The sequence below is a fragment of the Raphanus sativus genome, chromosome 5 (assembly GCF_000801105.2).
Source record: "Raphanus sativus cultivar WK10039 chromosome 5, ASM80110v3, whole genome shotgun sequence".
NCBI lineage: Eukaryota > Viridiplantae > Streptophyta > Magnoliopsida > Brassicales > Brassicaceae > Raphanus > Raphanus sativus.
Genome location: NC_079515.1, coordinates 6,817,793 through 6,843,845, shown reverse-complemented (window position 1 = coordinate 6,843,845; position 26,053 = coordinate 6,817,793). Strand labels below are relative to the sequence as shown.

At 36.5% G+C, this 26,053-nt stretch overlaps 4 protein-coding genes, 1 long non-coding RNA gene and 1 pseudogene across 6 annotated transcripts; 3 read left to right on the top strand and 3 right to left on the bottom strand.

The window, feature by feature from the left end:
* Positions 1–585: 585 nt before the first annotated feature.
* On the bottom strand, positions 586–6,797 carry LOC108862629 (topless-related protein 2). Its single transcript, XM_018636819.2, has 24 exons — positions 6,602–6,797; positions 6,333–6,512; positions 6,117–6,230; positions 5,874–6,032; positions 5,599–5,779; positions 5,352–5,487; positions 5,154–5,269; positions 4,945–5,080; positions 4,757–4,866; positions 4,613–4,682; positions 4,457–4,527; positions 4,265–4,360; positions 4,088–4,180; positions 3,881–4,008; positions 3,575–3,809; positions 3,310–3,474; positions 3,128–3,223; positions 2,890–3,042; positions 2,487–2,774; positions 2,266–2,394; positions 1,889–2,167; positions 1,633–1,808; positions 1,324–1,551; positions 586–1,064 (listed from the first exon to the last, which is right to left on the bottom strand). The coding sequence occupies exons 1-24, from the start codon at positions 6,679–6,681 to the stop codon at positions 986–988; spliced, it is 3,498 nt and encodes a 1,165-aa protein (XP_018492321.2). The 5' UTR covers positions 6,682–6,797; the 3' UTR covers positions 586–985.
* A 664-nt stretch (positions 6,798–7,461) lies between these two features.
* Positions 7,462–10,137, top strand: LOC108861513 (nitrile-specifier protein 1-like). Of its 2 annotated transcripts, none has more exons than XM_057010883.1 (4): positions 7,462–8,040; positions 8,132–8,365; positions 8,463–8,729; positions 8,960–10,137. In XM_057010883.1, the coding sequence occupies exons 2-4, from the start codon at positions 8,174–8,176 to the stop codon at positions 10,034–10,036; spliced, it is 1,536 nt and encodes a 511-aa protein (XP_056866863.1). In that variant the 5' UTR covers positions 7,462–8,040; positions 8,132–8,173; the 3' UTR covers positions 10,037–10,137. The 2 variants fall into 2 exon arrangements, with proteins under 2 accessions (XP_056866863.1, XP_018490892.1); XM_018635390.2 differs by having other exon boundaries at positions 8,123–8,365.
* A 4,588-nt stretch (positions 10,138–14,725) lies between these two features.
* On the top strand, positions 14,726–16,707 carry LOC108859232 (uncharacterized). Its single transcript, XR_001950460.2, has 6 exons — positions 14,726–15,171; positions 15,330–15,370; positions 15,465–15,606; positions 15,703–16,000; positions 16,104–16,209; positions 16,300–16,707. It is a non-coding gene; the product is annotated as an uncharacterized LOC108859232 (long non-coding RNA).
* A 2,043-nt stretch (positions 16,708–18,750) lies between these two features.
* On the top strand, positions 18,751–22,694 carry LOC108856493 (pumilio homolog 24). The gene is made up of 17 exons (XM_018630303.2): positions 18,751–19,051; positions 19,171–19,224; positions 19,298–19,359; positions 19,450–19,531; positions 19,623–19,746; positions 19,842–19,925; positions 20,045–20,159; positions 20,258–20,408; positions 20,507–20,620; positions 20,719–20,805; positions 20,899–20,949; positions 21,035–21,085; positions 21,244–21,351; positions 21,448–21,624; positions 21,715–21,789; positions 22,008–22,261; positions 22,349–22,694. The coding sequence occupies exons 1-17, from the start codon at positions 18,872–18,874 to the stop codon at positions 22,470–22,472; spliced, it is 1,893 nt and encodes a 630-aa protein (XP_018485805.1). The 5' UTR covers positions 18,751–18,871; the 3' UTR covers positions 22,473–22,694.
* On the bottom strand, positions 22,507–24,127 carry LOC108858067 (probable protein phosphatase 2C 41; annotated as a pseudogene).
* LOC108858066 (F-box/kelch-repeat protein At3g16740-like) lies at positions 23,986–25,466 on the bottom strand. Its single transcript, XM_018632050.2, has one exon. The coding sequence runs from the start codon at positions 25,359–25,361 to the stop codon at positions 24,165–24,167; it is 1,197 nt and encodes a 398-aa protein (XP_018487552.1). The 5' UTR covers positions 25,362–25,466; the 3' UTR covers positions 23,986–24,164.
* Between the last annotated feature and the right edge of the window lie 587 nt (positions 25,467–26,053).

The window sequence follows — 26,053 nt, the reverse complement described above, 5'->3', positions numbered from 1 at the left end:
ATACCTTTTGTGGTTGGCGGAAGAGACCCCACTCCTTAATTACTTTTCACACTTAACCTTCTTTCTCAAGTCTTTTGTATCATAAAGTTACTACTCAAATGTTGAAACACATTGTTTCAAGCCATGCGAGAGGAATAATTTTATGTTCTTTTTTTTTTTGTCAAACGAGCCATAGATTACGGCCAGATCCATGAAAATTACGGGTTTCTTGTAAGATTTGGAATGAAAAGTCAAAAACAGTTGGACTACTTTTGAACTTAGCACTAATCAGTAATCAATGCCCCAACTGCATGCTAATATGCTAATCAGTCATCACTTCTTTAACAATTATGACTGCTAAAAGCGTGCAATAATGTCGATTACGGAAATAGATAAAAGGTCTCAAACTAGAATGAGCTTACTATTTTCTGCTCCCGTGTTCCCCAAGTAACAGGTGTCTGCCCGAGCCCTAATTATCCGATTTGAATAAATTCAAGTTAACCAAACTTGGGTTAGAGATTTAAGATTTGGAAGAAATAACTTAGCAGTGGTCTTTCACAAGTATCATTAGTTAAAACGCTGTGGTGTCACTTTGATCTGATTAAATCTCGAACTATTGTAGCTCTATTTACCCCTAGTTGAAAGACAATTTAAGGTATAACAATTGAGCTTGCATCCCATTGGACCATTTTTCATTTTAATGTAAAACTAAATGTTCTTTCGCTGGATATGTACATATATCTTGTTAATTTTTTCTTAAGTTCTTCGACTTCATCTCAAGTCATTTTATACTGATATACCATCATCATCATCATCACTTGTAGTAGTTAGACGTGATGAGGATAACAAAGTAGATGAGCCTGATGGCGAAGAAGAGGTTCTCCCAGAGTTTAGTGCATGGAGTTCGATGAAACTTCATCCACCACTACTCATGAAGTCAATTATACCATCTGGGGTTCAAATAGCCAACAGAGATCCAAGAGGCTTGTGTTTTCGTTGCAGCATTTTAGGGAAAAGTTTGATGACCATACGACTTTAATATAAAGCTTGATTCAGTCTTACACCACCATACTATTTTTCCTCGGCTATAACATTATGACAACAGAAATTGAAATAATTATATGATCACTCAAAGCCATATATTAAAAGGTGTACATTCAAGAGTAGAGCGCCAACAAACACCAAATTAAAAAAAAAACTGTTAATAAGCCCTACTGATTTAATTTAAAGGATCTAATTTACAAAAAAAAAAAAACAGGTACAAGCTATCACAACTTTACAACCCAAAATAAACTCTGTAAACCAACTTTTAACTGACAGCAACTGTTTTCCTTTTCTTCTTACCTTTGCATCTGATGATCTGAACTTGAGTTGTTATTATTAGCTGCCGATGAACTCGATGGCCGTCCATTCTCAGTCCCTGCTTTATCTGCATTACCTGCAACCCCCACGCCCCATCTTCTAGAAGCTTCAGATGGCTCAATCACTTTAACTGAACCGTCAGACAGTCCAACGGCTAACTGATTCGGTTCTTGTGGATGTGTTGTGATCACTTGTGGAATGATCGGTGCACTATCACAGCAAAAAAAAAAAACGCATTTGGTTCAAGAAAATGTAAATGGTCACAAAGAATATTAGCAAAGGCTTCTTCACCTGTTGGGTGTTGGTTGAGGCATGTAAGCAGATGGAGCAATGCGACACCTGAGTCTCAAGGAATCAGCATCAAAGACAGCAATGTTTCCATCAGAGAATGATGCGTAAACCAGCTGGCTGTTGCATGAGTAAGATGCAGAGGTAATGGGCGAAGAGAGAGCTTCTTGTGGCACCCACTGCACATGTAATAAGAAACTAAGGTTTCTTTCGTTTATTATATCTATCATTCAAGATAGAACGAGGTATTGGTTTTCACCTTATGTATACATTCCATCTTTGTAGCATCGTAAATGGCGAGCTGCGTCTCGTGTGAAACCAACAGATGGATTTGGTCGTTATGGAACTGGACACGTGTGTCACCCACCGGTGCTTTTCCAGGTGGTAGTGAGATCGCTGAAGATTTCTTCTTTTCCCATGTGTCAGCGGTCCAAAAGAAGAGCTGAGCATCAGCACCAGAAGAGACGAGGGTATTGAGTGCGGTAGAGAATGCTAGACCGGTTATGTGCTTCTGGTGACCTTTCAGCTTTGTTTTCACCTTTATAGATTCCAAAAAAGACATATTATCTCATCTATGTAAGAAGAGGTGTATCAGTAACTTACACCACAGAATCAAGAGTTGTATATTAATTATACCTCATCTACCCTGACGTTGTAGATATGGATACTAGAGTCCTCCATTCCGATTGCAATAATGTTATTATCCTGAGGATGAAATGCCAAAAACGTTGAAGCTGGTGGTGGTGGCATGAAAGTTGTCATTACCTGTCAAACAAAAGTGAAGAAAAGGATCCCATTTAGCTACGGAAACGTCCTCTTAAGAGGATTAATTAAAAAAGAAGTGAAGTTTGGTTTACTTTGAAAGTCATCATATTGAATAAGGAAACTTTTCCACCACAAGCTGACATCACGTAAGAGTCATTCTTAGAAAGTGCTATACACGGCACAGCTGCTTCAGGATTCTCAGAAACATCGTTTGCCATTATGAGACCGCTGTTAGGCTGCCAATGCTGTGGAGTTACACTAGCACTCGCCTTCCCAGTAGGATTCTGCTCATTGCGGCTCCACTTCCATAGTCTTTGAACACCATTTGCTCCGAGAGCAAGAACGCCAACACCAGAATTTGTATAAAGAAGCCGAGCAACCTTTTAGGATTTTTCACATAGCAAAAACATTAGCTCCAAAGAGATAAATAATATTAATGAACATATGATGACAACTGATGGTAAGGTTAAAAAAGCTGAAAGACTGAGAACAAACCTTGCTGACAGAATCCTTGCTATCTGGCATTGTCACTTGTCTGCACTGAGTGGGATCAACAATCTCTGTTAGCTCCAAGGGTTTCGGCTTATCAACAACAGATTCCATGTTTCTTGGCTTTTCTATACTTCTTGACATTGCCTCAATTCCATTCTGCATATGTCACAACACCAAAGTTAGATAACAACAAATTGTAACAAAACAAAACAAGAATTGTTGTGGATTTTCTTTATCATACAGGAATTGGTGTGGGCCTTGCAGGAGAGCTTGTGTCCATGTGTTCAATTTTACCAACAGCTGGGCTCATGCTTGATACCATTGCGGAAGTTGATACCTTGATCACCAGCATTGACACATGAGTTAATAAACTGGACAAAAAAAAACTCATTTCAAAAGAAGATTTCAAGTACTTATTCCAACCTTCATCTCAATGGATGCTTTAGATGATGCAACTTCATGAGAACGAGCTTCATATGCTCTTAAGGTTCTAAGACCATCAGCATTTGCAAGGATCTTGAATCCCTTATCCGCTGTACTAACTGCAAGAAGATTTCCTTCCTTGTTGAACCTCAAACGTGGAAGACTCTGATAATATAACACACCGTACATTACAAATACAAATAAGTGTACGGTAACAAGGAAACCACGAGGAAACAAGCAAAGAATCAAAGATCATCCTTCTTACCGGAAGTCCACCTTCAGCCTCAACAGTAGTCAACATATTTGTATTATCCATGTCCCAGAATTTGACTTGATTGTCTTCACCAACAGCCAAGAAACGGTTACGAGTTGTATCGAACTGAACAACTCCGTTTGATTTCTTCCTAAAGCCTACATAGGTCCTTTTCAAGGCACCTTCGCTCTCATTCCACTCAACAAGGAAAGAGTCTCCATCTTTACTCGTTCCACATGAAAATAACCTGAAACCACCACAGTAAATGGTTACTCAACTCAACTATTTTTACAGGAGTGTTTTCTTTTTGTATTATACCTGCTTCCATCAGCACTGTATAACATCGTTGTACACCACTTTCCTGGTGCGTCGTAATCAACCCGAGAACCAACGTTATCATAGAGCCAAGCCTTGATCTTACCATCAAGGGCAGTTGAGAATATAAACTGCCATAGTAAAAAAAAAAGAGAATTATCAATTACATGAAAAATAAAAAAAGGAGACGTTCATAAGAGATGCTTCTACCTGAATATTTTCCTTCTGGTGAGGGCAAATGGAATAAACAGATGCCTCGTGGCCTTCAAAGGTGTAAAGCATCTTGCCGTTTATATCCCACACCTTTATTTAAAAAAAAAAATTGGATAAGAAAATAAAAAATCTGAACTCAAAAGAGTCACAAATCCTCAAAAGTCAATTTGTTACCTTGATCAATTTGTCATCCCCACAAGTCACAACACATATTTGCTTGTTTGGGTGTGCGAACGCCAAGTCATTCACACGGCCTACATGAGCTTCAATCTAATCCACAGAAACCATATGACTGATTCAGTTTAGTGCAGGTTCCACAATGACAAGAAACTAAGTACAAAAAAAAAAGGAAGATTAAAAACGTACCTCAAGGTGTTGGCGTAGGTCTGAGCCTTGGTAGGCATATACATGAATCAAATGTTTACTAAAAGAAACCCCTGTAGACAGAAAAATGAATACACACAAGTTCAAACTCTTGAATCAATTTCTTGAGCCTAGATGTAACGAGAACAATCTCCATACCAATAAAATTTCCATCGGGGCTCCATGCTACACGAGTGGCGGATATAGATGGTTCTTTGACAATAGCACCCTGAGAAGAACATTCATCAGGTGAGTACTAATATCTCACTTCAAGGCTGTATCAGTCTGGTGCTTAATACTAACCTGGAGGACATTAGTACAAGCAGACATATTCCATATTTTAAAAGGCTCTGTGACAATCTTCTCTCTGGATCCAACTTCCCACAAGGTGACTTCGCCGCTTGAACAGCCAACTAAAAAAGTAACAAGAAATGTTAAAAAAGAGCCAACTAAAAGCTCAGCTCTCAACTAATGGTAGAAAATAGACTGACCAGCGAGTAAAGTGTGATGCGCAGGGTGAAAATCCATGCTCATCACCACCGACCCTTGGCGCATTGTACTAACCACGTTTCTAGGGAGGTCATCGAGTGACGCAGAGGAGGGATGAGAATGAGCAGGATATGCGACCTGTGGATTTGCAAAAAAGTTAGTCCTCAACTTCACATTCCCAAAGCCAAGAGAGTTGCAAGGACAGTTATACCTCATTCCCGGTTTGTGCAGACCGTAAACGTCTCATGAGTTGGTCGTGATCAGCATTCTGATAATCCATCAATCCTAGAGAGTTTGACGGCGCTCTAGGATGTTTCAGAGCATTAACTGCAACAGCAACAAGATTAAGATCAAAACCATTTAAACCAAAGAGGTGAAATATCAAAAACATTTGTCAGATGGAATCTACCTTGATTTGGAAGCTGCATAGGAAAAGGAGAAGCAGCCACGACACCAGATGGAACTGATGAAGAAGGGTTTGGGTTAGCCATCCACCCAGCTAGAGCATTGGCATTAGGAGCCGGAGCAGGAGTAGGTTGAAAAGGCTACACAAAAAAGTTTTCATCAATTCTCAAAAACTTTTTAAGTTATAAATAATAAAATTAGGAGGGAGGGAGAGAGAGAGAGAGAGAGAGAAGTAAAGTAAGTGATCCTACTCCACCATGTACACCAAGAGGAACAAAGTTAGAAGGTCTTGCAACAGCTGCAACAGGAAGATTCACAGGAGTGAGTGCACGAGCACCACCGTTTGCTGCAGAGCAAGAGTGATCCAAGAACAATGTTTTGATGTCAGGATTAGGCCTTGGATTTTTACATAGCTGGTGCTGCCAATTCAAGCTGCAAACAGAAAAGACAAAAAAAAAACATTAAACACTTTAAAGACTCTTTTTTTAAAAAAATTCAAAGAAAGATCATTTTAGTTATATATAACCTTTGGTTGATCAGAGTTCTCAAGCGGGAAGCCTTGAAAGTAGGGAAGGCAAGCTTCTCACGAAACAGAGGATTTGCCTCGATCAGTTTCTTCAACTCAGTGTACATTATATTCCTGGCTGACTTTGTATCACCATACTTAGACAATTGCTCGTTCTCCCTGTGGAAACACACACACACACACTCTTCAACACTAAAGTGTCTGCCTTTCAAATTATATTAAAAGGCAAAAAAAAAGACTTACCTGAAATTCTCAAGAGTGAGAAGCTGAGTAATTTCTTTGTAAAGCTCCTCGTTAAACGTCGCAAAAACTTTCAAGTCTTTGGCTAATATTTCAACAGCTTTTGCTCTGTCATTTCTGAAATCAACACACACACACACACACACACTTGGTATCATCATCATCATCAATTCAAGAACATACAAAGTCTTAATGTTCAAGCAAAGAATAAAGCATTACCGATCTAGAGCTTCGAGATACTTTTGCTTCCTGATCTCAAAGAAAATCTTCATAGAGTAACGATTATCATCAACCTTAGTGAAACCTGAGAGATACTTCTCCACTTCATCCCACTCACCAGCAAGAGCTTTCTCTTCAAAGTACTTTATATTAAAGTAGAACCCTGATTCCTGCTCTAGCCTTTAAAACACATAAACATCAAACCCAAATTATTACAAAACTCATCTAACAGAGACAAAAAAAAAAGAACACAAAAAAAATAAACCTACTTGTGAACAGATTCCTTGAACTTCTCTTCATCTAAGAACTGAAGGATTAAGAAAACTAACTCTCTGCTCAGAGACGACATTTCATTCACCTCTCAGAGCTTTGGATCTGGTGTGACTCAATTCGATTTAAGTCGTCGTTTGCAAAAAATGGTTTTCTAGGGTTTTCTTGTTCTCTTCTCTCCCATCTACCAATCGATAAAGGCTGACCCCATAGAGACAGAGATAGAAGGTTGATAAGTTACGTTGCTTATCAGTGATTACCTTGCTTATCAGTGATAACGGCTCTTGCTATTGTATAAGCTGATAACCTCGTTGATCTGCGCTGTTTGGTCTGATCCTTTTGCTTCGATTTTTTATCCGATGCGCTTACACCCACGAGAAAAAATGAGAAGTGTGGATCCAAGAACTCGCTCATAACACGTGGCGGGTTGCGTTGCGGATATTTTTAAATGAAAAAGGTGGGATGCAAAGTAGAGGATGACTACTCGTTAACTGGACGCGGATTCGAGAAATGGAACTGAACTGGATTGAGCAGAGTTCACTGGCGTCCGCCACATGTTACCTTGTCAGGGGGAATGACGTGGTATTGGGTATTACCGTTCATCTCGTATCGCGATTTTGTCGTGAGAAATACGGGATACTCTCGCTCCTCCACTTGTGATAGTTACAGGGCTGCTACCAAATCGAACCAATACTTTTTTCGTCGACTGGTTCCCGAAATTATATTAATATTTTTTTCTCAACGTCAAACTTTTCATTCAGCAATAACATGAATACAAAGATTTTGGTTTCATCATTTTCTTTTAATCTCATTTAATATTCAACTACAGATACAAAAAAATGATATATTTATCACCCATAGATGAGCAAACCAGCCCACCGAAACCGACTGTTCGAATTCGTGACAGCCTTCTATCTCCCTCCGACGGCTAAATCTAGTCACATGTATTCATTCTTTTTTATTTTTACGATATTTGACCTTTTTCCAGAAAAAAAAAAGAGAAGTCATGTGCGTCGGCTTCGCTTTTAGTTTCATTAAACATAGGTGTACGAAATATACATTCCCATCAGCTATGCAGAAAAAAAAAAGAAGTCATATGCGTCGGCTTCTCTTTTAGTTTCATTAAACATGTGTACTAGGTGTACGAAACATACAGGTTCCGATCAACCATTCAGAAAAGAAGAAGAAGTCATATGCGTCGGCTTCTCTTTTAGTTTCATTAGACATGTGTACTAGGTCTAGGTGTACGAAATATATATTCCGATCAACTATATGCGGATACGTCAACGGCTGGTCAGAGGTATTCATTACTCAGTGTCATGTATGGCGAGACATAAAATATATGAAGAAATTCGTCGATGAACTTCCCATGGTTCTATAAATACCCATGCGATTTCCCAAATATTAATCACTGCACCAATCATTAATTTATAAACAGGTCAGTTCTCTCAACATCTCTCTCCCTCTATCCCCATATATATGATTGTTTTTGTATATGACTTAGCTATATTTGTATATAGTGACTACAGGTTTGTAATATTCGTAAGATCGATCAAGCGCAAGCAAAAGAGATGGCCCAAAAGCTGGACGCAAAGGGTGGTAAGAAAGGAAATGTATGGGATGATGGGGTTCACGAAAATGTTAGAAAAGTATATTTAGGGAAAGGCCAGGATTGTATATCCTTTGTCAAGTTTGAGTATGTTGATGACTCTGAAGTGGTAATTGGAGATCAACATGGAGAACAAACACAAGAAGTTGAGGAGGTACTAATTATATATACTATATAACTATAGGTTGAAATATCTATATGATCTTCAATATTGGTTTCATACTGAGAGTTGTATTTCTTTTTATATGTAGTTTGTGGTTGATGTAGATGATTACATCGTTTACGTAGAAGCTTTCCGTGAGACAGTAACTCAAGAAACCATTGTGGATCTTAAGTTCGAGACTAGCAAAGGCAAAACCAATAGACAGTTCAAGATGATGGGTCCGGGGGTAAAGTTTGTTCTCCAAGGTGGCAAAATCGTTGGGTTTCACGGCCGTTCGACCAATGTTCTTCACGCCTTTGGAGCCTATGTTTCTGACCCATTATCCACTTTTCAATTGCATGGAAAGTGGACAAAGGTAGAAATCTCTTAGATCGACATTAATTTTTTTTTTTAACATAGATACATCATATATATAGTGGACTAAGTTACAAGAAGCTTGACTAAATTTGAAAATCAACGTAACAGTGCTTATATTATATAACTGTAGTAAACTTGAAATAATTAAAAGAATGCGTAAACCTTGATATCATTAATCAGATTGTAAAACTATTAAAAGTTTGTTAACAAATGTTAGTAATTTTTAAGGTGGAGCAAGAAGGAAAGGCCCCAGGGCTAAGATGCTCACATGCCATAGCACAAGTAGGAAACAAGATTTACTCCTTTGGTGGCGAATTCACACCAAATGTGCCTATCGACAAAGATCTTTACGTCTTTGACCTCAAGACCGGGAAATGGTCCATTGCTCCAGCCACAGGAGACATTCCACACCTCTCCTGCTTAGGCGTCCGAATGGTGTCAGTTGGAACGACCCTCTATGTCTTTGGGGGCCGAGACGCTTCCCGCAAATACAACGGTTTCTACTCTTATGACACAACAAAAAACGTGTGGAAACTACTAACTCCGGTCGAAGAAGGGCCCACTCCTCGTAGCTTCCACTCTATGGCAGCCGATGATAAAAACGTTTATGTTTTCGGTGGAGTGAGTTCTACGGTGCGGGTCAAGACCCTGGACGTTTACAACATCGCTGATAAGAAGTGGAAGCAGTGTGCGACCCCAGGAGAAGCTTTTAGTATAAGAGGAGGATCCGGACTCGAAGTGGTGAATGGGAAGGTTTGGGTGGTTTATGGATTCAACAACTATGAAATTGATGATATATATTGCTACGATCCTGTTCAGGACAAGTGGACACAAGTGGAACCATTCGGTGAGCAGCCTTCTGGAAGGAGTGTTTTCGCTAGTGCAGTTGTTGGGAAATACATTGTGATGTTTGGAGGTGAGATAGAGATGGACCCACAAGCTCACGTCGGTCCGGGACAATTGATTGATGGGACTTTTGCGTTAGATACAGAGACGTTGAAGTGGGAGAGGTTGGATAAACTAGGTGAAGAAAAAGAGGTGGAGGGGACAACGAGTGGGTCATCAAGACTATCAATACATCTTGGGATCCCAAACCTATTAGATGTAGATGTTTCGATCGGAAACCCTTTTGGAGGCCACAAGAAGAAAAAGGAAGAAGAGAAGAAGCAGGAGACTCCGGAGATCAGGGGATGGACAGCTTCCACGAGTGCGACAATTAATGGTAAGAAAGGGCTCATGATGCATGGTGGCAAAGCTCAGACCAATGACCGTTTTGATGATCTCTTCTTTTACGAGTTCGAATAAGGGAGGGTCATGATACCATATGATATTTCATCAGCTTTCCGTTTTCGTTTTGTGTCTTTTTATGTATGTTTGCGTTGTGTGCGATCAGTAAGGGAAGGTCGTGATATGTACGATCCTTCATTTGCTTTATGCTTTCTTTTTCTGTATGTTTGTTATGTTTCCTTTTTAATGAATAAACTAGATTTTGACCCGCCTTTTAAAAAGCGGGTAAATTTTTTGTTTTATTTTTTTAATCATATTTGTGTACAAATTTTAGTCAAAATATATTTTATTAAATAATAGTAATTTAAAAATTGGTCTAGTATACGCTCGGTTAGGGCTGGATTGCTGGTCGAACCCGCCAACCCGCAGATTTCAGTTTTGTTTTACTCAAAAAATATGACTCGCACAACCCGCAAACAAATAATTTATACCGGCACCCATCTCATTTAATTTTGCGGTTATCAGGAGTTATAATTTTGGGTCAAGTCAGCGTATAGGTTATAAAATATGTTGATCAAACTATTTATTAAGATAATTGACAGTTATAAAATATATTGGATACAACATATATCAACTGGTCACACTTATTTTTAATAGAATAGATTAACTTTTTTAAAAATAATTATTTAATTTAATTATTATAAAATATATTTATAATAAAAAATTATAAAATTTCAGAATTGTTTTTAATTACCCTATTTTTAAAAATGTTTACTTTAAAAAATAAAAAATTCGGGTCGGCGGATACCCGCAATCCAAAATCTACTAATCCGCACCCACCCCAAATAAAATACTCATAACCCGCATCTGCAAATCGATTTTTTCAAATAGTTGAACCAAATTTATGATCCGTCTTTTAAAGTACAGATATATTTTTTGTTTTATAATTTTTTAAAAATATATTTTTTATAAAATCGAGGCTGTAACCAATTCTATCTCTTAATATTTAATTTTTCTCTCACATCTCTGAACCTATAAATATAGCTGCAAAAAATAGACACAATTCGAAATTGAGATTAGTATAATAAGACCATGTTTATTGTAGGATTCTTAAGGTGATGTTCTTATCGTAATATAAAAACTGTCTATTAATTTTAATTAGGAAAAACTAAAAACCGTCTCTTAAATAAGTTATTAAGAGACGGTTCTTGGTTTTCCTTACTCAAAGTTAAGAACAGTTCTTATATTACGCCAAGAACTCTACCCTAAAACCCGTAATAAACATGCCCTAAGGAGTTTGATTTAGATAAACAACAACAAAGAAGTTCCATGATATAGATTTCGATATACAGAAAATATGATATTCCTAAAAAATAGAAATTTATCCCTATAGAACTTCTTTGTTGTTGTTGCAGTTATATCTTAGTATATAAACAATTATATATAGGTTTTTTAGTTATATTTATAGGTTCCATATATTTTTAAATTGGACTTAATCATTATTAATAATTTCATTAATTTTTATATATAAGATTAATATATTTTTTTGGTTTTACATTATAATTATTTTATTTAATTATTTATTATCTTAATTTTAATTTGTTTTTAAAAATGAGTAAGAATAGATAAGGGCACCGGTCACGGGGATTAAATGCTCGTCGTTTTCTCTGCTGTCACCATTTTGGTTCTGACGACAACTTCCAATTTTAACTTTCAATCACCTCACCTTCACAAAGCTTTAGCTTTTCTCTGTTAAGATTATACTTTAACTCTTTCTTCAGCATCATCTCCATCCCAAACTAATCTACTTCTTGTCAATCAAATCCAAATGAATCTCCTGTACATGCTCCAAGTCCGATAATCTTATATCAAAAGTCTAGGAGAAGGAACCAAACTTTTCTGATTTTGATTGGTAAAAAAAAACTGAAGAAAATCAGAGCATTGTAGTATTTGAGTCAAGATAGCAAAGAGTTAGTACTCGACCAGAAAAAAAAAAAGTAAAACTATAATTCACAGATGGATTGAATAAGGAAAGAGCAACTTTTTCAAAAAGAAGAAGAAGTGGGTTCCGTGAATTTTGGATCTAGCCAACGTAGAAGTTATAAAATATGTTGATCAAATTATTTATTAAGATAATATTGACAGTTATATATAGAATGATATTTTTAAAAATTAGACCCAACTAATATCAGTTGGTCATACTTCAATTTTAATAGTATTGACTAGATTTTAATCCGTGCAGCCGCACGTATATTAATTTTTGATTTTAGTTTTTATTTATTTATACTAAATAATGTATTTGTAATATTTGATTGTTTTACGTTGACTAAGTTAGGAGTGTATATTTGGGTATCCATTCGAATTCGGTTAAAATCTATTCGGGTTTGAAATTTTCGATTTTAAAGATTCTATCTATATTCGAGTATTTATAAATTTTGGTTCTGATTTGATTCAGATCTTTGTGGGTTCGAATAACCCGTCTAAACTATTTTCAAAATTTTAAAATTTATATATACTTTAAATTTCCCTAAATCTAAAGATAAAAATAATATAACATGTAAATTTGAGTAATGTAAGCCAAAATACATAAATTAAAAATTAAAATAGGTTTAACTTGAATATTTGGATGGAGAAAATATATATTTTAAGTATTTTTGGTGTTTTGATTATTGTTTATCTACTTTTGATATTTACTTTTGATTTTTTTAATATTTCAAATATTTGAGACAACTTTTTTTTTTGTCATCAGCGTAAACAAAAACCTCTCATCTAGACTCGGAAAACCAAGCCGGTAACTCTGCATCCATGTGAACAACAAAAGACTGTTGAATCCTGACACTTCGTGCTAGTTTGTCCGCCTGCATATTATGCGTTCATGGTACATGAACTATCTCTGAGTTGATGAGGACGTCTTTAAGGGTCTTTATGTCTTCCAAATAACTTGCAAAAGCTGGTCATTCCTCTGGTTCCGAAACTATCTTCACCAATTGGGAACAATCCGTTGCAAACGTAACCCTAAACTGACGTAAATTTCTCATGCATTCCATTGCCCATATCAGCGCCTCGACTTCAGCATGAAGGGGAGATAGACACGCTCTAACATTCCTTGCTCCCATTAAACTATCAAAACCTTCTAAAGTGCTATACCAACCTTGTCCCGAGGCCTTGTCTTTATCTTTCCATGAACCATCAGTAAAACACCATCTCCCTGGTCTTGATGCAGGGGTAATTCCCGCAATCTGTCGCACTTGAATATGAGAATTAGTATTCTGTGCGTCCATCCATAAAGCAGCTTCCGTCTCTGACAATTTTAATGTATCTCTCGGGTCAACATCAAAGTTACTAAAAACCTTTAGGTTCCTTCCTTTCAAAATGTACCATAGAATCCAAACAAATTGATAACTCTCCACTTTTGGATCAATTCTCCAAAATAAATAATCCATATTTGAGACAACTTTAAAATTATATCTTGGATATTAACTCTAAAACTAGCTAACATATTCAAGTATATAAATATGATTCAAATACATTCGAATACCCGAAATATTTCGTTCAGATCAGGTTTGGTTATGGTTCTCTAGATACCAAAATAGTAAATCCGTTGGATATTTATCTAGTTTCGGTTCAAATTTGGTAATACTTTCTCGTTCAGATTTGTTTACTGAAGAGTTGATATTATAATTTTCGTGAATTGTTTATTCAATAAAAATATATTTTTTGAAGCTGATAAAAAATAAATAATTTTGACACTGATTTAATGGGAAAGTTAGTGAAATGTGTTTAATTCAAATTTAATTTAGGAAAACACATTAATTTAAGTGGAAAAAACAAATTATTAAAATATGAAGTATTATTTAGCTTTCAGTGGCATGGTAGTGTAAATAAGTGAGAAAATTAAGGAAAAATTTTAAGTGGTATTTTACTTTTAATAATATAGATAGATTGTTTTCTTTTTTTTGAATTTATCCAGATAAAAAAGAACTTCCTTAGAACTTGTGTGACTTTGTTTTGTGAAAGAAAACTACTAAAGAATTTAAAATTCCTCCATAAAATCCATCTATTGGCCGGGAAGCAAACCATATACTCATGGCGTGAGGAATGTATCTTCAATTCTGCCACTTACTTTTAGAGCCATAGGAATGCAGGGCCTAGCTTTAGCTTTTAGAGCGCTGCATCAGATTCATAAATAAAATCAGTTTTATATACGAAAGCAACATCAATCATAATCTGGGGTTTTATATACTTAACCCCGTCTAAATCTAACTGCTTGTACTAAAAATGGCTTGTGTGCTCTACATCGTATAAAATGAATCCCCACATAGTTACTAGTACGTACCGTGCCGGATTTGGTTTAAATATGACTCTGCTTAAACGCTTTGAATTTGATAATAACCGTTTGTGATTGTTTGTTTTGTGTCTTTGATTCAATAAGGGAGGGTCATGATAGTATGATACCATATGATCCTTCATCAGCTTTCTGCTCTCTTTTTTTTTTCAGTATGTTTGCTGTGTTTTCTTCAAAGAAATGACCAGATAAAAAAATAAAGAGAAATTACTTATGATGACTCGAATAATACATGTAATCATATATATAATGCCTCACTTTTCTCTCTTTTCAGGGTGTACACGTCGGATTTTTATAAATGCATGTGGACCCCATGTTTTGTCCGGTTTTGATTGGTCGATTATGGTTGGTATTTGGTCTGATTTTGGTTCTCCTTGTCCGGTTAGATTATAAGTCAAACGCTGCATTTTTGCCGTTGAATAGATTAGGGTATCTTTCTTTTCGTTCTTCCAGTCTTCTTTCTCGCCGTCAACGGTTAACTTAATCTGCAAACCCAAAGATTTCTCCTTCCATCTCTTGACCTCCCCTAATCATTCAACGTCTTCTTAATTTCGTCTCCTCTTCTCTTAACCTCCCCTGTCGTTCAATGTATCTTAATTTCGACCTCTTCGGATCCTTCATGTCAAATCTATAAATTAAAGAGGGTTGAGACTAGGATGAATCTTCAGAACCACTTTCAGTTATTCATTTTTATCAAGGGTAGAAAGATGGCTTCCTCCGATGTTGTTGCGCACTCCGCCTTTGATGCTCTTCGTCTCGGTAAATCTACCCAGTCATTGTTGCTCGGCTGCTTCGTTTTTTGGACTCAAAAACCATCAAGAAGCAAGCTAAATTCATGGAAATCATTCTACTTCTCCCTGATGAGAAGGTATTGAAACGACAAGCATCTTATATTAGATGTTTTTTTTTAAAAAAAAAAGCTTGATGATTTACTTTAGTACGGTTTGTCATCTGTATTCCTATCACCTTCCATGGTGTTAATCTCTGAATCGGAAGTTTAAACTCTTTGGTTTCCTTCTAAATCAGATGACATTCATCATGCGGAGAGTGGCGCTAATGGATGAGAGGTTAATACAAATCCCAATATTTTGTAATTGTTTTTTCTCTTTATAAAATTTCTCACAGACATTTCTCATTTTTAACACAAGTTCTTACTCTCAGGTCATTATGAGTGGAAAGCTCCATGCTCAAAAGGTGCCAAGTCCATGAAATTCAAGGTCGGTTACATGGTTTCCTCCGGTCAACTAACCAAGTAGTACATCGAATCTGTAGTTAAACATGTTCTGTTTATACATGTGACTAGGTGAGAGTTTCTTCTTCTGAGTTCCTCATTCTCCTTAATGGTTAAGTACAATGAAAATATCTAAAGTGATTGTGGTTAAACCTCATAAATGTGCAGGGTCTGCTTGGAATCAAGGTTAAGGTCCTGCTTGACTGGGACCCTATTACGAAGCTAGGACCAATGACACCATTACACGATCTTGTGATCATCCATGCTCCCAAGGGAAAAGATGTTAACTCCGCAGCTGCTCAGGTTGTTACTTTGGCTGCTCTTCTACTGAAAGCTCCACTCACAGCCGTAGAGTACCCTGAGATGATCTCAGTCGTCTAGAAGAGATGGCGTCAGGAAAGCCTCATGTTCTTCCTAAAAAGCAACATTTCTATGGAGAGAACTTATTCTATATGTTGGATTCAATGTACGTCACTCACTCTCTTCACTCTTTGATTTTATGAAGTTACTTTTAGTCAGTTTTCCGTTTCTAGCTATAAACTTTTCTCTTTGTGGTGTATGCTTTTTAGGGAAGTATCATTTTTGTAGGCCTATTTTGTTAAAGGTATATTTACCAAGCCTGTTACGGTAAAGAGCATTAACAGAAGAGGGTTCATTCATCACAACATCCTTGAGGTAAAGAATTTCTACACAATCCCATGCAAGGATCAACGTTAAATTAAATTGGAAACTCAGGTGGTGTTCTAACTCTTCATCTTCCTCAAGTTTGAATTTTACAGTTTCAAAAAGCCATACCAAAGATGATGAGGGTTAAATAAGAGGGCTAATGGATGGGCAAGTCTGATGGTGAGGGCCACTGAGTTGAGCATTCCAGGAAACCGGAAAACTCCTCGCTTGGTATCTCTTTTTGTCATCCGCCTTAAGACGCAAAGCAAGTGGAAAGAGGCACAAAAGTTATTCAATACCAGGAGATTAAAAAGTCACAAGTGGTGGTTAGAGTTCTTTTTCTTTTTACAGTTGTGATCTGTGGGATCATTATGGTTCACCCTGCTGGGCTGAGGGAGAAGCTATCTTCAGATATGTGATTTTGTTATCTCTGAAATTTTGCCATTGTTGAGATAACGTGTGACCTTCGTAGATGTTATGAAAATATTTTTATTGTTGTTTTGCACATTTTTGTAGAATGTCTCACTCTTGAGATATATGTTCTCGAGAATATTGTTTGAATTCCTTTAGGTTATGGTGGGTTCAAATTAGGATCATATAGTTAAGAATTTCAATCAAATTTTGATTCTTGAAACAGTTTAAAATAATTATAACATTATAAATTAAACTTATTGTTAATTTCTAGAAATGTAGATAGAAACAAATTATAAAGAAAGTCATGTGCTATTATTTAAACCTGACTAATTGTTTATTAGATATTTCGAATTTCATGTGATTGACAAAAAAAACTGTTACTCTTATTTATATGACAAATACTTATCATATCATCATATTTTCAGGTGGTTTTGTGATAAAACATGGTCAAACTTCGTTACTTAGTTTGTTACGTGCTGATCCAGTGCTTATTGTTGACCAGAATTAGGAGATAACCATGAATTATCGTAGTCCCGGTTTAAGATTTGATGCCAGCTACCGTCAAGGTGCAAAATGTTCATCTTAAAGGTGATGATTCACTGACCAAGTAACTTTCCAATCCTGATTTTGGAGACGCAATTGGAAGTGCGAGCTCCATTGATTCTTTGATTCTGGTGAGAGACGCTTAAATATGTTTTATCATATAAGTTATAACCATATGCGTTAAAAGATATACAGATTTGTTATTGTATTATTTTAACTTAATTCACATTTGTTTTGGAATTGTGGGGTTATAGTTGATTAGAAAACTGAAATACAATAGAAACGTGTAAATTAATATTTGATACATTAATAAACACCATAAGTTCATCAAAAGAATTCTGGTCCAAAATTGGACCGGCTCAAAATATAAAATAAACTAATAAGATAATAATTTATAAGAAAATCATATGTAAATATATGGTTCCACGAACAGAAAATAACAAGGCGGACAGTCTAGCACGCAGTGTAAGGAAGCAACCGTCTTTTGTCGTTCATATGGATGCAGAGCTACCAGTTTGGATAACAGAGTCTATATGAGTCTGTTTGTTGCTGTCAAAAAAAAAAAAAAAAAAAAAAAAAAATGTAAATATATGGTTACATTAAAATTATAAATTAGCAATTTATATGTTTGTACATTTTATATAAGTACAAACCAACTATTATATTGTTTTTTATATTTACACTGAAATTATATTTATATTTTCTTAAGATTTAATATATTTTGATGAGATTAATAAAATTATATCTTAAACACAATTAAATTCTATGAAACATATTATATATATATATATATATATCAAATAATATAATAAACTAATGTAACTGTAAAATTTCTAAATGTTAATTAATGTATATACATTAGATTTAAATATCTTTTTATTTTAGGAAAAATATTTCTTAAAAAATTTTTTTTAAAGAGTTTCTTTTGTAAATTGATAACTCTATAAATTAATAAAATACTAGAATTCTAATATTACTAATTTATTGAGTTTTTAAAGTATAAGTAAAATGAACAAATTCATCTATATATAAAAAAGTTGATGTACACACCGGAGTAAGGAACCGATATGCGGAGCAAGCATATCAACAATCCATAGTAAACAAATTCAACTAAATAAAAAAAATTCAATCCACAACATTTTCTATAATATTTTTAAAGTTTTAAATCACATCTAATTGTCAATATCCCCGCGCTTGCGCGGGGCTTCGCCCCTAGTGAGTCAAATAACTCTCATAAACTTTTCGTTCACAATATAGTAAACCCAATAACCCCACTTGAGAAACATAACTTGATTCAAACAAGCTGCAATTATTATTATTATAATTATTATAAAGTTCATCAACAAAGCCTAGCCTAATCTTATGTACGTTCTTGTCGTCTCCTGACGATGATCATCAACAGGTTCCTATGTTTCCTATAATTATCTGCCTATAAATTAACCAACCGAACTTTTGATGACGAGTTTAAAAGAAAAAGAACACCAAAACAAACCGGACCGAAAAAAACAAACCGGACCGGACAGGAGCATTTGAGTTGATGGCAAAACAGTAAATTAAAAGGAGTTGGAGCCTTCTTGTTTGGTTTACTTCCGCCAAAACACAGCCTTTTAGTTTTCTAAATCGCCGTCTCTCTTGTTCCTCAAAACCCTAGAACAAGTTTACTAAAACCCCTCTCTCTCTCTCTCTAGACTTGTGTGCAGTTCCGTCGAGAACAATGTCTTCCAAGGGACTGAAACCGACCAAGAGGAAAGATAACGAAAGCTCCGAGAAACCAGATGCTAAGAAGCCGAAGCTACCCCCGAATACGATTCAGAACCAAAAGCCGAAAGCTTTTGGAAACAACAACGACAAGGGTGTTAACCTGTCCAAGAAGGAGCGTCGTGTACAAGCTAAGGTTCTTTATAAATCTAATCTTTTTTTTTTTTGCAACTCCAAAGCTTAAAAAAAAAACATTTTGAATTTGGAATCTAGGAAGGTTTACGATTCTTGATTGTGTGTGTGTTTTGGTTGCAGGAGCTGACAGAAGCAAGGAAGAAGAGGAGGAAGCCTCACTACACTCTCGAGCAAGTATGTTCCTTTATTATAATTTAACTTGTCTTTTCTTAAGTGATTCATAATTAATCACTCTTTAATGTATCAGGAGCTTGCAACTCTGTGGGAGAAGATGAGGCGTCGTGATATTGGCAAGGAGGACCGTTTAAAGTCTGTATCCAATTTGTTTTCTTCTTCTTTGTTGATTTTAAAAACGCACTAATCTTATATACTTGTGTTTGTTTGATCTTTTTTTATTAGGCTGATATCGGAAGCTTTACTGAAGATGAAGGGGAAAATGCACGAGATTGCTGTCTCTCATGTGTCTTCCCGTGTTCTCCAGGTTTGTGTCTTTTTTGTATCTCTTTGGTTGACGTTGAGTCCCTAATGTTCTCTATCTCTTACAAGTTGTGTTTTCTTTTTGTCGCTTTAAGACTTGTTTGAAGTATTGCTCACAAGCCGAGAAGGAAGTTGTATACAAGGAACTTCATCCCCACTTTCTGAGCCTGTCTTCTAATACATACTCTGTTCACGTGTTGAAGAAGATGCTTGATGGAGGTGAGAGCTTAACTTACAAGCCTTAACTGTGTATTCTTACTTCTTTATTATACATTTTTTTTTAAAGCTGATTTATGTGGTTTTTATTAACGCAGCATCTAAGCAGCAGCTTTCAGCTTGTATATCCAGCCTCCGGGGACACGTGGCCGCTCTCCTCCGTCACATGGTCGGATCTGTTGGTATGTAGAGTTCGTTCTCTGATGTTACTGACATGTTCACTGAAGATGCTCACAGAGCATCTGTTGTTTGTTTCTTTTGGAAGCTCACTTTATCTCTTTGTTTTGTTTTTAATTTCAAGTTGTGGAGCATGCGTACCATCTGGGGAATGCAGCACAAAAACAAGAACTCCTTGGAGAGTTGTACTCAACAGAGCTTCAGTTATTCAAAGACTTGAACTCAACTTCCGAGAAAAGGTAAACATTTTATGTTCTCTGGCTTGTCTCTCTTATTCTGTTTTTCACTCTTTACTGCAATGAACTGATCACATTACTTACTCAATGGGGGTTCACAGGGTGGTGGACATCATAGCTAAGCTAGGACTACAAAAAGGATTCGTTAATCGACACATGACTGCCATTATCCAACCAATTCTCGAGAAGGGAATTGTCGACCACACCATCACACACAAGTTGCTGATTGAGTACATGACTATAGCTGATAAGGTATTTTCAAAACAAAAAAAGAAAAAGTGTGCGTAGTATAAATTTGTTTTGCTTTCTAACTTTTACTAAATGTTTTTTGTGTGTGTGTGTGTGTGCAGACTTCGGCTGCATTTGTGATTCAGCAACTGTCAGGTCCGCTTCTTATACGTATGGTTCACACCCGTGATGGTTCTAGGCTTGCTATGCTTTGTATCAAACATGGAAGTGCTAAGGTGCTGCACTTCTCCTCCTCATACTTTATGCGTGATATTTGTTTTGTAAATATCAAAACAACCAACCTTAAATTGTTTGTAATCATATTCTTTTACAGGAGAGAAAGAAGATTATCAAAGCAATGAAAACCGATGATAATATAAGCCATGTTGGAAGTATTGCTTCTGATCAGTATGGAAGTATGGTAAGAACACCTCTAATAATTATTTTCTCTTAGTGTTTTGTTTGCTTTATAATCGTTTTTTCAGATAATCACTTGTCTACTATATGTTCTCAGGTGCTTGCATGTATTTTTTCTTTAGTTGATGACACAAAGCTAATAACCAAGGTAAGTTTCCGACAAAATATTTCTGGATTATATGTGTTTTGTTCTGTTTTTTTTTTTAAAAACAATCTTGTTCAACCTTGTGCAGATTATTGTTCGTGAGCTGGAGGCCAACTTGAAGAATCTTGTTATGGGAAAGGTTTGTGTATGATTACATCTAAACTTTAGTTGGCTTCATGATATGTTGTAGACTACTACTCTTCTTAGCTTTATTTAGGCTATCTGTGGCTAATATGTTGAGTTCTTCTGGTATTTGTTTTCAATCTTAACGTATGGCTTTTAAAAAAATTTGTGCAGAATGGAAGGAGACCACTATTGCAGTTACTCCATCCAAACTCTTCACGGTATTTCAGTCATGATGATTTGGCCTCTCTTGATCTGTCTGTTCCATCACTGTGCTTAATGGTAATGATTATATAACCCCAACAATCGACTCAACTAAAATGCTTGTGGAATAAACCGGATGTAAAAACTTGCCTACTAATTACCATTAAATTTCAGGATAAGTCTGAAGCAAAGGACTCAGATGACAAAGAATCTGCTGAGGAGGCGAAAGATGAGCAGGAAGATACTGTAACCGAACAGAGCGGTCTTGAAGAAATTGTCGCAGTTGCAGGCAGTAAAAAAGATCCCCTTGTTAGAAGGCAGGAGTTGTTAGTCAAGAGTGGCCTTGCTGAGGTATGTTTGAGTTTGACTCTTGTTTTTCTAAATATTTTTTTGTTTTAGTTTTCTTGCTAATCATGAGAGATTCTTGTTTTTGTTGAACAGAGGCTTATTGATGTCTGTGTGGAGAACGCTGAGGAGTTCCTGAAGTCTAACTTGGCCAAAGAGGTCATGTATGAGGTATTGAGTTTTGGCTTTTAGCATTTTTTTTTGTTGTAATGGTTTTAGTCCTGTTATGAGAGAAACGATAGGAGAGAGTTAAATGCTTGTGATACCAATTACACCGTTAATACTTGTATGCTCTGATCTCCTCCACAACAGATGCTACATTCAATCGAATAACAATGCTATTTCTCCACCTGTCTCATTCTGTATTGTCATGTTTTATTGCATATCAGGTTGCAGTGGGAGGCTGTGATGGTATTCTTTTGCCAACTCTGAGCGAGAAGCTGGGTGAGCTTTACGAAGCCATTGCCTCTGTAGCAGCAGAGCCGAAACCCGAAGAATCAGAGAAGGGTTCACAGCACATCCTGGAAGACTTTCACTCAAACCGAACAATAAGAAGGCTGGTCTTGGACAGCCCTACTTTTGCTTCCATTCTTTTTAACAAGGCCTTGTCTGGAAAATGTCGGTCATGGGCTCAAGGACACTGGTTAGCCTAATCACTTCTCTCTTATATATATTTATATGCTAACAAGCAAGTCTCTGAATATGTGTTCAATCTCTTCTTTTTCTGCAGTTCAAAGATATTAGCTGCTTTCTTAGAGACTCAAGATCTTCAAGTTCGTGAGATGGCTAAGGGAGAGCTGCAAGTGTTGGTGAACGAAGGTGCGTTGAAGATCCCAGAAACCAAGAAACCCTAATGATGCAGCCTGGATCACTTGGCTTTTTTTGTTAAGTGTCTTTTCAAACAGGTTACTAGGTTTCAGAGACTTGGTTTATGTCTACAATTTTGTTCTTTCTTTCTACTATGGTTTATTATCTTAATGCAACTTTAAAAAACCTCTATTACAATGTACTCAAACTCAGTCTTTAATTGTCTATGTTTTAATCATGGTGAGATTGATTCTCATAATTCAACTCAATTGGATCCTTTGGTCCCTAATGACCAATCCATACCAATTTACAAAAACAGGTTGAAATTTTTAATCGCTCATTTCTAGTCTTAACAATTCTCTTCACATCAAATCAATCATTTATTATACACAATGCAGATGCGTATATATCACATTTGTTGTTGAAACTCAAAAGTGTGATGTGTGTATGTGTTATTAGAGGTTAAAGAAGAGTTAAATTAACAAGGGTGAAAGAAGAGACAGAGAGCAGAGATATCATCCATGGCAATGCTTCTTCTTTTCTTACGCCAAAGCATCATAGCTTTCTCCACCAATCTCTTTGCACTCTTTCTTCTGTCTTTCACTCCTCTTACTATCTCCACTGCTTCATCATTTGTCATCACATCCCACATCTAAACACATACGTGATTACATATTTATACATGTGTCTGTCTTTATTTTGATTCAAAAACGATTATATTTGATATATTACCCCCATCGGTGGCCAAAATGAGAAACTGGTCCTTGCTGGTTATCTTTCGGTATGTCACTTCCGGTTCAGAGACTAAACCGAAGTCTTTGAGGCAGTAATCTCCAAACACTCGTGAGACAGCTAAACCGAGTGATCTGCCATTTGGCATACCCACCCGGTTCATCATCTAGGCAAAAACAATCGTCCATTCGATTGTTTTGTCCGTTCTGCTTCCTCTGTTTAACCGGTTAGAAATACATACCAAATGTTAATTCAGATCTCGTATAATCTCTCAATCTGAATATCTTGTGGTGATTTTAGAGAAATACCGGGAATGTTCGGTTTAAAGTCTACTGATAGCTGAACCGGCACTAAACCTACCCCATCATCAGAAGTCGTTGCTATTACTGCTCTTGAGTCACTGGCATTTGCCACAACAAGATGATCACACTTCAAATGCAAACAAAGAAAGTTCAACACTTAACATCTTTTCTATGTTAACTTATTATACCATTTGGTTAAGAATGATGATTGTACCTGCAAGACCGCGGTGAGGGCGGTGCAGCCACTGCAGTAAGAATCAATTGCCGGATTGTTTTTGAGATCAAGATCGATGAGGGAGAATGTTTTCAGGCAAGCTTGCTTCCATAGATCAAACCGAGAGAAGCATATGCTTTTTAAATATTATTTAAACATATATACAGTATGTGTGTGTGTATGAACTAGTATAACTTAAATTATGTAAAATGTAGAATTTTTTTAAAATTTAAATAAAATATTAAATTATTCTTACACTAAACACACATAAACCACAACTAATATGAAGCTTTTCTTTTCAAAATTGGTATATAAAATTTGTGTACAATTTGGTCCCGCACTTGTTATTGTTTTGTTACGTTTATACGGAAGCAAAATATTAAAGCTATTGTATGAATGGGTGACTAAAAAGTGTCCCGCACATTGAAACGCCCGCTCCGCTCAAAACATTCATAACCTTTTAGTTGTGTGTGTGTGTGTGTGTGTGCAGTTTACAGGATTTCCACACTACTAGGAACATAAGAGCACACAAACACAGGTGGGCTACGATATGGGTACGTGGGGAGGTCAAGAGAAGGATCTACGAGTCCTCCGAGATCCACTTGTTTGAAGTGACTATTTTTACCAATGATGCAAGCAATGTTGCTAGTAATGCGGCCAACCTCATCTCTGGCTTCATCAAGAACCACTGCCACCTCCTCCTCCTCCTCGTCAACGAAGAAACTCCCACAGGTATAATGAAACAGAAAACCAGTGAGTGGTTTCATATCAACATTTAGGAACAGCTTGTTCCACGACACTGCATTAGGTTCGATCTTGCTACTAATCCAAATCTTGACCGTGTATGGAGAAATACCATCTTCCTGATATAGCACAGCAAGCTGCTCTTCTCTAACACTAGAGATGGTCACTATCTCGTCAAAGGAGTGAAAAGGCAGAGGCAGACGCGGCCCAAACCTCTCTTTTGTAAAATCAAAACAGAGTAAGAAATCACGGAGATCTGATAAATCTGTTCTTGGAACTAATGAAAGCTTCTCTTGAGCAAACCAGTAAGTGTTTCCCTTTAGAGACACGCCACGTTGATAATACCCTAGAGTCCAGTCAGGGTTGACATCAACAACTTTCCACGAGTTAGAGTTAAAACTGTAGAGTTCAAACTTATGAACTCCGCGACCTAAACTCCAGTCGTAGAAATCCACAAATCTCAAGACTTTGTGGCTACGAGGAAGAGAGCAATTATTCTTCTCGGAGTATCCGAGAGCGTACGTGTCAAATCTGTTGTAAGAATCTCTGGGTTCGATCCACCTTGTCTTCCCACTATAAGGGTTCCAAACAACAAGCTGAGAGCCTTTGGTGATGCATAACAATAAACCGTCGCAGTGAAAGATGCTAGATATCTCGACTCTATCAGCAGCAGCAGCAGGATCCTTGTGGTTTAGGCTAACGAGCTTGCCTATACGCTCTATAGACGGTGGAGTGAGGAGATCAACGCTCATCAAATAAACCTTATAGTCCAGCAACATCACCACCTTCCTCCGCTGATTCTTACCGAGGTGCTTCTTTATAAAGTCGTCATCTTTGGTTAAAGTGTTCCACTTCTTACAAGTAGATCTTACTCCTCCCAGAGATGTAACCGGAAGCCAAGAGAGCACCTCCTCTGCCACATCCCTTGGAAGGTCGGATATCATCGTCGCTTTTGTTTCAATGGTCGAATCTTTGTTCTAAATAACCTTCAAAATTTAGGGTTTATCTATACATATATATGTAGAGAGCCAGAGCTATTATGTACACTGTATAAATTAGGTCATATACTTTTTTTTTGGTTTTTTGGTAATTTACTTATTTAGTACGTTAAGACTTATCCAGCAAGGTATTGTGTTTTTTCTTTCTTTATGTATTGTGTTGTGTGCATCTTTACTTATAAACCTATGTTAAGTTAATAAGTAAACTAAACCTATGGTCGAATTTTTTTTTTCTTTAAAAAAAAAAACCTATGTTAAGTTGTTAACTAAAGAATAGTTATTGACGTGAGTTCACAAAATATCATCATGCTATTACAAAATCTACTAAAAATATCATGCACAAGGTTTACTTGTCCTATACTACATTATGTAAATGCATATGTATCACATCTTGGTTGTTGAAGCTGAAAACATTGATGTGTGTGTGAGTTATTAGAGGTTGAAGAAGAGACAGAGAGCAGAAATATCATCCATGGCGATGCTTCTTCTTTTCTTTCGCCAAAGCATCGTAGCTTTCTTTACCAATAAGCATACCCACATGATTCATTTCAATCTTTACCTCTTCCGGTTTAATCGCTATCATCTATTAAACCATTAGAAATTTCTGGTGACAACAAGCTATTATAGAGGTGGTGGGT